General features: G+C 37.1%; 2 protein-coding genes across 3 annotated transcripts in view; one reads left to right on the top strand and one right to left on the bottom strand.

Annotated features, from left to right (window-relative positions):
* The window catches only part of zfyve26 (zinc finger, FYVE domain containing 26), a 30,043-nt gene extending 27,800 nt beyond the window's left edge, over positions 1 to 2,243 (bottom strand). Inside the window, exons 1-5 of one of the 2 annotated variants that reach the window (XM_046062259.1) lie at positions 2,163 to 2,243; positions 879 to 1,162; positions 687 to 762; positions 353 to 439; positions 41 to 190 (exon numbers count right to left, since the gene is read on the bottom strand). In XM_046062259.1, coding sequence (XP_045918215.1) covers positions 41 to 190; positions 353 to 439; positions 687 to 762; positions 879 to 1,069 — 504 coding nt within the window. In that variant the 5' untranslated portion in view covers positions 1,070 to 1,162; positions 2,163 to 2,243. Of the gene's footprint in view, positions 1 to 40; positions 191 to 352; positions 440 to 686; positions 763 to 878; positions 1,163 to 1,907; positions 1,993 to 2,162 lie in introns of those variants that run through there. The other variant, XM_046062258.1, reaches the window with a different exon arrangement.
* Positions 2,244 to 3,890: 1,647 nt separating this feature from the next.
* si:ch211-10a23.2 (Galectin-related protein A-like) lies at positions 3,891 to 10,213 on the top strand. The gene is made up of 4 exons (XM_046062371.1): positions 3,891 to 4,080; positions 4,413 to 4,498; positions 7,893 to 8,073; positions 9,284 to 10,213. Exons 1-4 carry the CDS (start codon positions 4,054 to 4,056, stop codon positions 9,425 to 9,427), a joined length of 438 nt encoding a protein of 145 aa, XP_045918327.1. The 5' UTR covers positions 3,891 to 4,053; the 3' UTR covers positions 9,428 to 10,213.
* The last annotated feature ends 1,391 nt before the right edge of the window (positions 10,214 to 11,604 follow it).

The following is an 11,604-nucleotide window of genomic DNA, read 5'->3' on the forward strand; positions in this document are numbered from 1 at the left end:
ATAAATAAAACTTTTGGCTGCTTTATCTGTTTGAGTCTACCTGTAAGAAATGTGCTAAAGACTGGGCGAGTCTGGGCTTCTTTTTCTCCAATAAGGTTCGCAGGCAAGACTCAACAGCAGCATCTGTTGTCCTTGAACCCTCTGGGGCCTTTTGCTCAGACTGTGTGTCGAAAAAGGCCTGGTGCAACTCCTGTTGAAAGATAATTTATCTTAGTGCTAAATTTTGTCCATAGTCACACATGTACAACAGTAAAAACAAAACAAAGTTATTCTTTGTACACGGCCTGTGTAAACATAAACTGCGACTCCCATATAACTGAAGGTAAAACACAAGTAAAAAATGATTATTTACCTTGAGTACAGTCTCTGGTATGCCCTCTGACCCCAGCTCCTCAAGGAGCAGCAGGAACTCTAGCTCTCTTCTGATGTTAGGAGGAACCTGAAATGGAAAGTAAACAAGAGTAGAGTTATCATGTCACACTGTCACACAACACAATATTATATGCTTAGTTAAAGGACACTGAGCAATTTCTGAGATTTAACCAAAATATGAGTTGTAAGCTAACACGAACACAGATGGTCTCAAATACCAACATACTGCTTGAGCAAACAAAATGTGTTATTTCAGAGTAAGTCAAATAAGTACAATAGAGAGAACTGCAACACTTGATTGTTCACAGTATTACCTGCTCTTCTGTCCATTTCTCCAAAACCTGAAGCCAAAACCAAGCCAGTTTGTGTGGACTGCCAACAGATTCCCATCTACATAATAAACACACAGTCATTAAATACATAGCACAAATATAGCTTTGTTTTTTCAAATCTTTTCACACAAGTAAAAACTGGTTGTCGTGTGAACATGCAACTGCGTGACTCACTTTAAAGTGTAAGGATGGCAAACAATAGCTTTGATTATGCCTTGTAGGTTTTCTGAAAGACCTCCCGTTGAGTTAACCAGCTGTGGCACACAGGCATTGGCCAGCTCCCACTCTCCATGGTGCAGACACCTCTTGAAGTACTCAAACAGGTCCTGAAGGGAGGTCTCTGCCTCGCAGCCGAAGGGATGCATGGCCACTTTCACTGCAACACTCCTCTGCTCAGTTGTCACAAATAGAGAAGCACCTTTACCTCCATATAGCCATGGAAGTTTGAGCTTTCTTCACTTGAAACAGAAAGAAAAACTGCCTGAGTTCTTAGTTTGACAAAACAAAGACATGCATGTTATTTGAAACAAGCAGAATATGGTGATTGTGCTTTCAATTTGATGTCAAAACTAACATTTAAACACCATCCCTACTCTACTATTGCCTATATGCCATTCTGGTCATACATTTTTATTTTTGGCCGTTATTTCTGACAAATTGTGCCAGACATTTTCAGCTTTTGGATACTTTCAGGTAGTAATTTGTTGTTTACCGTATACAAGAACATTTTAAAGTCTACCAAGTCTTTGACTTTTAGAGCCTTTCATTTAAAAAACAGTGGGTTAGTCGGTTCTTGATAAGAAGCTTTATTTACAATTTTTATAACTCTCTTTTGAATTTATTTCCTCATATTGCAGTATACGTGAACAATAAATAAAGAGTATAAAGAAGTTTGATTTGAGAAATCCTGCATTTTAAACAGTACTGCAATATTTTTTTTTCAATTAAACACAAAATATATAGTTGAAACATAATTCATTACCTGTAATCACCACCAAAAATGGTGGTTATCATCTCTGATCACAAGTTTGCTTTGTATATTTGTTGCACGATTACCAAAAGTGATTAATTTTAGCTCACTTATTAACAACCTTTTACCCATGCTTATTTTCTTTACTGACACAAAACTCTAACGTTATCTGTCCCAATAACTGTCTGTGCAAACAAACCACGCACGTTGAGAAAAAAATTACATCTAAATACCTGCCCAGTGAGCTGCTGGGTTCAGTCTGCGAGACTAAATACGCTTTTAAAAGTTCCCATCTTCACCGTTCGTCTCTTCTCAGATCTGACAGCTACCCTAATGTCAATAGTTAGCGTTAGCATTAGCTCAAATGTTGCTGACTGACAGTAAAAGAAACATTAAGTTATCTAACTTCCCTCACATCTGACAGGCGTGTATCTTTGCACACGCATAAAGCGTTTAGGAGCTAGCGAGCATTCAATAAAGTTACTTACTCATTTCTTTGAGCTGTTTATCCAGAAACCGGAGGTTTATTTACACTCCCAGCCTCTTTACCTGTTATGCTAGGAGGCTAGCTACATGCTAACAAAGGTCATGTGACAAAATCAGCTGATTCTCCACCGCTGGTTGGTCAAAGGTTGGCACGAGGTGGGCGTTACTGCTGCTTTCAAGTGCTGTCGGGAGTAAGTTACAGCCATTGAATCAGAAGGACGCAAACTACTGTGAAACAACTATTAGTATTATTTAATTAAGAATATGTTTTAAGACATGTTCTACATCTTTAGGCAGGAGTATAAAGAACTAGACAGGTTGTAAAAGTTCAGAATCAGTATCAGGTTTATTGCGAGGTACATTTTCACATATAAGGAATTTACCTTGGTATTTTGGTGCTTAACAGTACACATAAATATATACATAAATATAGAAAAAAGTAAAGAGATCCAAAATGTACAAGCATCCAAAATAACAGAAATAAATGCAGACAATATATAGGATATTTGACAGGGAATGTGAAAAAAGCACGACAGAAGTTGACAGTTTATTTATGAACTTGGAAACTAGTTGAAAAAACTGTTTCAGCGTGCTTGTTTTGGAGCTTCCAACCCTATCACATGGTCCTCAACAGCAGATTGAGTTTGCTCTGTTGCCATTGAGCTGTAGATGTTAAAACTTTGCATGCTTCATGTCCATCTTCAAAAGTTAACATAGATGAGAAGTCCCATGGCTCAGTTGCTGTGGCAATTTAGCAAACTTAATCTGCTGATCAGGACCATGTGATACAGCTGAAAGTTAGTAGTCCAGCCCAAAACACATTACAATCTTATCCTCTTTTAGCAACACAGAACAAGGCACTGGCTGTTGTTTATGTTAGAAAGGGGTTGGTGGACAAAGCTGGATTATGGTCCTATAAACTGGTAGTGGGTAAATGCCCCTGGAAGAAACCACCAGCGACCAGCCAATTTCTGGTAAAATATGCAAATGGGTGGTATATTTACTTCACTCTTCAACGAGAAAACTATGGTAATCTATTGAGTAACTGATAGCCTACACTTTGAACATTCAGCCATTTGGCTGGTGGACAAAAAAATTTGCACCCTGGCCCCAGACAATCAGCCACCTCAAAGGCTCCAGGTTCACTTCTTGACAATTAGTTTGTGGTAATTTGGATAATTGCTCTGTGTTTAGTAATATGCACCACTAAAGCCCAATATAAATTAAATGGTAATTTCAGGAGACACTTGCACCGTCTCATTGAGAGGCCCTTTTATTATTTTATTATATATTTTAATTCCACTAATATTTCACCTGATATTATGCTTACATTGTGCTTATTCTTAAATGAATTACCAATTAATCAAATTATAACCATACTAACTTGGGGATGAGGGGGTCTGAATTGGGAATGAGACTTGAGATTTCACCTTGAACAAGGAGAACTATGATCAGTGAACGCAGCGTCCGGTTGATGAAACTGAGCGCACCGAAGCGGCTTGAATGGGGAAGCACCGGGAAGCACAGACTTAATGCACGATGCGATCCAGCGACAGAGATATATTTGTAGACCTGTAATCTGTTTTCTAAAATGACTATGAATGCAACATGTTCACATCAGTCCCCCCCAAAACAGCCTTTATGAATCAACCTGATCTTTAACTAACTTTTCGTCCAAATGATTAGGATTTAATTGACACGTGTTTATTCACCTTGTAATATATCCCCCTCTCTCCCCCTCCGCCTGTCTCCCACCATCACCACCGCCAAATTGGGAGCCAGTCTCTATGACAACGTAGTACAGGCGGGGTTTGCCAGCTGGAGGCAGAGTCAATCAGCCCTCAGTTGGCATCACCGCTCGAAACCTCCACACCGCATCACGCCCTGAGTGGAATGGAAGAAAAGGACAAGAAAGATCATGTATGTATCCACGTTTTGTTCGCTTTATGGCATGCATTGCAACGTTTATGCACGAGTATGATTTCATTTAAAATAATAGACTTCGGCATGGCTTACTGAAAAATGAATACAGAAGCACAGTTTGTCCAGCTGAATCACTGATTGTTTAAAACGTGGATCAATAAAGCTATTGTTCCCATCAGTGCTATAGGTGGCAGCTCACCGCAGATTAAGACATCAGCAGTCTGCATGATGGAGAACCATATCCTCCAATAATAAACTAAGTGTGTTGTCTTGTTTAGCGGCAGGCCTCATCCTGTATGATCTGTATAAACATCTCCATTGTTTCACAGGGGGAGTATAACGGAGAGATAAAGGGTGGGCTGCGGCCTTCAATGAAACTGGTTGTTATGGGAATTATAAACAAAAAACCCAAGAGGTTAGTGTACACACTTGTTTTCATGTCGTCATAAAAAGCAAATTGTACATAATTGATATACTGCTGCACACAGGAGGTGGCAGGCAATTAAAGTTAGTGGTAAAAATGCCCTGTCCTGTTGTAAAACAGAATTTTAAAGCCAATAGACAGCTGTTGTCTGTGTTTGAGTGCATATGCCAACCAGCTAGTCCCCGTTTTGGGAAAATATCTTTGTAATGCCAGTGCCTTTCCTAATTATAGGTTAGTCTGTGAATGTGCGTGGGAGAGCTTCAAATCCCATGAAATCTGAAGAGTCACACTGGACTTTCTTTGGCTGATAACATCAGCTGGCTATTTATTCATTCACTCCTCAATTATGTCCAGTAAAAAATGACATTTAGGCTGCACAAGAAAACATGCTCTATAAAAATAAACTATGATGCAGAACTTTTTTTATGTCAAGAAACATTTTTAGCTGCAGAAACATCAGGAGGTTTTAAGGACATATGCTCTCAAAGGACCCTTTTCCTAACCCTTAGTCATGCCAGTGGTAACTTTAGAGCATTTCATTTTAATTGTATTTGTCAGTAGTGATTATTATGATTCTAACTAACTCAGATCAAGTTCAAATTAAGTTTAAATTACCAAAAACTGTAATAATGCTATGCGAAGATAGAGCTATGTGTATGATCACAGTTAAAATAAGTATATATATATATATACTCAAAATACATACACACGTATATACACACAGACATTTATATATAGTCAAAATACTAATTAATTGAAAGTGCAACATAAGGGTCAAATATAGAGGTAAGCATTGTGCAGAATGCTGTCAGTGTCTTATTATTATTATTGTTGGATCGTTATTACTGATGAATAAACATATGAGCAATACCTTAATGTTGTAGCTGGTCAAGGTTGAGCTAGTTTTTATTACTCCTTATCATTCTGGACCCTTTACTATATTGCACTGCATCATATTCCATAAACGGACCAAATGTTTTGTCAGGAAAATTATTCATCTGCAAAGTAACTATAGCTGCGAGATAAATGTAGTGAGTTAGAAGTACAATATTGCCCTCTGAAATGTAATGGACTAGAAGACATATAGTAGTAGGCCCAACATAAAATGGAAATACTCAAGTAAAGTACCTCAGTATTGTACTTAAGTACAGTATTTAAGTAATTGTAAATAGTTATTTTCCACCACTGAAACTTGGTTACAAAATGAACAGTATTATAATTTCTCCTGCAAAACTAAGCCAACGTGCCTTCGTCACATGTTTTATTAAGTAGTGTGCTTAAACCCACCATCAGTTATCAAGATCATTTGTCATTCGTTCTTCTTCATTAAATGCATCATTACTACATGACAGTTCTTAGAAAGACCAGAAGATGTCTCTGTACTCCAAAGAATCTATACAGACCAAGTTTATTTCCATTAGAAGAAATGAAAGGCTGGCCAACAAACAGAAAAGCTACATGTCAGCAGTGGTGAAGGAAGTATTTAGATCCTTTACCAAGTGAAAGTACTTATACCACACAGTAAAACTAATCTTATTCAAGTGAAAGTCCTGCATTGAAGATGTTATTCCATTAATCAATTAATTGTTTGGTTTGTTAAAACGTGTGATAAATGAAATCAGAATTATCCAGAACCTTCACGATGTTTGCTTGGTCCAACCAATAGTCCAACCTCAAAATAATTTAAAATACACAATAATTAAAAGGAAAAGCAGGAAATCTTCATATTTGTGGAGCTGGAACCATTAAATGTTTTTGCATGAACAATTACTCAGTTATCAAGTTTGATCAGTATGATTTTCTGTCAATCGATCAATCAACTCATTTCATTTCACATTTCAGCTGTACTTGTATATTTTATGTGCAGAAAACTGATTTTGTAAAGTAACTAAAGGTATGGAATATCTGTAGTGACGTAAAAAAGTACAATATTTTCCTCTGAATTGTAGTGGAGTAGAAGTGGTACAAGAAGAGAATATTCATGTAAAGTACAAGTGTCATGGTAAGGCTGACTGCAGTGGCAGAGAGCAGAGGTGTGGACCCAAACGCAGACTACAGCGAGGAGGATGCAGTTCAATCAAAAACTTATTAAACAAATAAAGCAGGCTTACACTGGGAGCACAGTGGCAAATATCCAAACAAAAGTAACTCCAAACAAAAACATAATACACAGGGAAAATCTATAAATAAGGAACAAGGTATAACCCAATGACAAATCCAAAAAAGTGCAGTGCCAGGACAGGACACTCAACACAGACAAAGGACATCACAAAAACTGAACACCACAAGCAAACATTTAAACACCAGGTAATGAGCAAGGCGGGAAGATAAAACAGGTGGATCACATCAGGAGCCAATTAGGCACAGTCACAGGCAAGAAGGTGAAACCAAATGAGGGGAACAGGCAGTACCAGACCAAAATGCAGAAACATAACTGAACACTGAAAGACAAACTAAACATGACAGGAAACAAGCACGCAAGACTAAACACAGTCAAATAATAAATCACCAGACGGAGAACACAAATCAACACAAGACAGACTAAATCTTACAAATTAACTACAATCAAACCGGAAACAGACTAACACTAGATTAAACAGAACATAAAGCAGACAAGACCAACATTAGTGTTGTAGTCAAGACCGCCTAAACCGAGACCAAGTCAAGACCAAGACCAGAGTTTATTGAGACCGAGAGAAGACCAAGACTTTTAGGGACTGAGACCAGTCAAGACCAAGACAGAGGGAGGGCAAGACCGAGTCAAGACCAAGACCAGTTCTCCACATTACATGACACACAATAAAATGTGGAACGAGATCGTAGGTGCTTCTCAAACTGATCTGAAAGATCCACATACCTATTATAAACACCCACATACAAACATTAAGAGCTGAAATCAACGTAAGCATCTTTATACAACACTCTTTTTCCTTGTTTACCATCACGATTAGGAGTGACACACTTTTATTTAGGGTTATTGGTTGCATTTGAAGCAATACGTTTTCCATCGAGTCAAAGTTAGGATGTTAACAAATAAATCAGAGTATGCAAAAGCAATTTATTGATATTCCCAAGGTTGACTTGAAACTTGAAATAAAATCCCGATTCCTCAAAGTCCAAGATCAAGACAAGACCGCGTACAAATGCGAAAAGTGGTCTTAAATGGTCTTGAATACTACAACATTAACCAACATCATAGCAACATTGAACAAGGAATAAATACAAAGATATGAACAAAGATACAAAACCAAATCCTAACAAGTTCCTAAAATTTGTACACTACTTGAGTAAATGTAAAATTTCACCGCAGCACGTCAGTCTTTTTAAAATGTTGTATTCTGCACCTCTTCTGTCTGTCCCTGATTGCTCCCGTGTGTTTGAACAGTATTGAGGTGACCCTGTCCAGTAAGCCTCTGGAGGAGGACACAGAGGGTGACGTGGGACTTCAGCTGAAGGTGAGCTTCATGGATAAGGCTGTCCAACGCAACGCCCGCCTGGCTGGAAAGTGGGGTCCAGCAGAAAATACCCTCTCCTTCTTTCCTTTTGCACCTGGAGAATCCTTCAAGGTAAATGTATAACCGTTGACATTTGTGCGCACATTTGTGTACAAGGGAAGATTTGTTAAGTAACAATTGATCATCATGGACTAAAGCAAAGTTTTATCTTCCCTTCCTTTATTTTTCATTCTCTGATCTCTGCATGATCTTAGACTGCAAAAAATAGCTTAAGTGGTGAATTACTAGTGCTCTTCCTGTGGTTCAGTGAAAGTACATCTTTATTTTTTGATACTTTTTTTAGGTTAAGACACATGCAAAATGACAAGATTCTCAGTTCAAGTTTTTTTTCCCCATCATAACATCTAAACAGTCCCCACTACCCCTTCACCCACCTTTCTAACATCCCTTCACCTCCAATCCAGGTCAACAATGCAGTAAAGATATATGAACATGTCCCAACATGAATGAACTAACACAAAAAAGTAGGGAAACACACAAATGTGAAAACAGAAAAAGAAATAAAGAATCCAGATCCCACTGTGACTGTTTAGTCTTTCATTTGTTAGGTGATTAAAATGAGTGTGTCATCCAGGAGTTACTGTACGCTCATTTCCACTCAATGCAAAGTCAGCTTTAAAAATGCACTATAGGTTTAAGTTTAAATGGATCTGTCTGGTTGCCACAGATGACAGGAAGTAATTTGTCATTATTTAATTGTTGGGGGACCAGAAATCATCATAAAATGTATACCTCTGAAATCTACTATACATTTATTCATGCTGCAGAGATGGAAGGTAGGGAAGAGTATCCATTATGATTAAGTTAATCTTCTTACCCTGAACAGAGCATTACCTCACTGCCCTGTATAAGAAGTGTAGATTGTGCCGTTAAAGCCTCTAAAAAAAAATTCAAAGTTAAAAAACACACATACGGAATTCGAATAACCAGAACTGTTTCAATTTTGGCATAAAATTGTGTCGGACCACATCACTTATATTAAGAAACTGATTATAAAAAAATGTTTTGGCCTTTAAGTTGTGATCAACTTTTAGTTTATTAATAATTAATTTCATTCACCCATCCCCTTTTACACCCTGCTGGCACTGTGTCACTGGCAAATATGTGACATCTTCATCACTATGAATGGGACTGTCTTCTGTGCTTATGATTTACAATTTAAGCCAATAAAAATATATATTTTTGTATTAAGTTTTAAATGTACATCATGAAATATAAAAAGCTGACATTCTCCCTCTCTACATCCACCTTTGACTGTTAGATGGAGATTGTTTGTGAGCACCAGCAGTTTCGTATCTTGGTGGATGGACAGCCTCTGTGTGGATTCACCCACCGGCTCTCCCAGCTCGCCTCCCTCACTGCCTTACGAGTCTTTGGAGATCTACAGCTCACCAAGGTGGCCTAACACCAGCGTCTTACCAACAGAGAAAGGAACATACATAAGAATGTTCTGGGACAGTATACAACACATAATATTAGAATAGAGAAACTTTTTGAGTGAGTAAATTAAACCACGATGAGGATGTTGTGTCTCCAGTTCCGAATAACATTACACCTGCCTCGTAATCCCGTGCTAAATCAAAGTGCCTTCACTAGATTACCTGTTTGGAGACTTGAAGATAATGACTGAATGTTACAGTCATCAATGTCTTAAATAAACTGAAGAATGTGATTTGAACTGAAGTTTATTAAGTTTTAAGCTATAACATTTTCCCTTAATGGATATTTGTACAAACATGATGTGTCACTGAAGAAAAAGAGTGCTGCATCAGATCTTTGTGCATTAAAATCTCAGACATTTGTCTTTGATTTCTCTGGAGTTAACCTTTGAAAGCACTTAAGTTTACGAGCGCGCCCGCATGAAGATGAATGTTTCTGAAATCAATTGATTGTCATTCTGTACCCGACTAAGTACTGTAACAGGTGTAACAATGTAAAACAATTTCAGTAGCCTACATTAGTGCATGCCAATATTACACAGGATGTGTTATTCCTCTCAGTTTGCTTCCAGATTAAACACAAAGCTGGAAGGATTAGGTTATGTCACACTTTCTGTTATTCTACCACTATTAACTTAAGCTTTAAAAAAGCTATTAACGGCCACTAGTTTCTGTACTTTCCTTTTATCCTTAGCACTTTTTAGTTGAATCTTTCATATTGACTTTACTGCAATAAATCACTTTTGTTGTTATTTTTTGTTGTTCCCTGCTTTGTGGTCTGCTACTTGGATTTCCTCTAAAATCCATTTTACAGCATCATGTACCTACTACATCACTGAAGTATTGTGTCACTTCTCTGGAACAAAGCTGTAAACCAACACCAACTCAGCCTGAGTCATTCAGATAAAGGCTCGACTCAGCTTGCTGAGTGGGAGTGCCTGTCTGTAATTTCTGGGTGCAGCTGGTCTACCAAACTAAGACTTGATAATTTACAAATACCTCCTAGGGCATTTCTTGTCTCTACTTGTGCTTCCTCCTGGTGTCAGACCCTTTCATTGATTAAGTAAAAGTACCTTATAAAACCATAAAAAAATGCAGGGTTCATGAAGTTAAATCTAAGATTGACAATTTAATACCTATTACATGGTCAGACTGGCTCTCATGGTTTTGACAAAAATTCCACAAAAAAGGTTTTAAACAGCCTCCTGTGTGCACAGTCCACTGTTTATAAGTGTGTAATGTCTCTCAACAGCCCGCAATTGGATACAAAAACATTTTGAATGTGAAAGTAAATGTTTAAAAAACAAAATGTTTTGTAACTACAATTCAGTGCTTTTTAATCGCTTTAAAGGTATTTTTTGAGGTAACTAAATTTAATGCTTTTTATAACGTTTCAAGATCTGAAAGTAAAAGTAAAAAAAGTAAATAGTTGATATAAAGTAAGGTACCAGGTACCGTCACAAAATAAATTGGGGTTTTCAGATGATTAATGTGGTATGAAAGAGGTAGAAGCCACATAAAATGCTACCTAAAAATTTGTATTCATACTTAAATCTTGCTTTGCTGTTATTTGTTGATTATTGGACAAATTTACATCTTTGGGTTCTCAAACAGTTATTTAAATAAAACCATCTGAAGAGTTTAGAGGAATATATATATATGTATATACACACAGACATTTTTCATCTGAAAGATGAAAAGAGGACCTGACTACACACGTGTAAGGGGTCACAAACAAAAAAGGTTGAGAACCACTAGAGTAATGTAGATTATTATGCTAAGTTTATAATATGCTGTTTTAGATCAAATCTTCATCTGTCATAGAAAAGTAGTGAGTAAAAAGTACAATACTTATCTCTGAACTGTAGTGTAGTAGAAGTATAAAGTAGCAGAAAACTTCCTAAAAACTCTACTTACATAGGCTATACTGCTTGAGTAAACCTTTCACCACCGGTGTCTGAAGTTACATGAAATTCAATGTGGAGAATGAAGTCAAAATGGTTATGTTTAATAATAGAAAAAAAAACTTGTAAAACACATGAAATACATTTAACTTAAACCAAATGATTACAGGACAAATTACTACAACTGTTTAAAAACCCTTAAAATACAGAATAATCAAATGATGATATTGTCTATTTAG

The sequence above is a fragment of the Micropterus dolomieu genome, linkage group LG11, assembly GCF_021292245.1.
Source record: "Micropterus dolomieu isolate WLL.071019.BEF.003 ecotype Adirondacks linkage group LG11, ASM2129224v1, whole genome shotgun sequence".
In the NCBI taxonomy this organism is placed as follows: Eukaryota; Metazoa; Chordata; class Actinopteri; order Centrarchiformes; family Centrarchidae; genus Micropterus; species Micropterus dolomieu.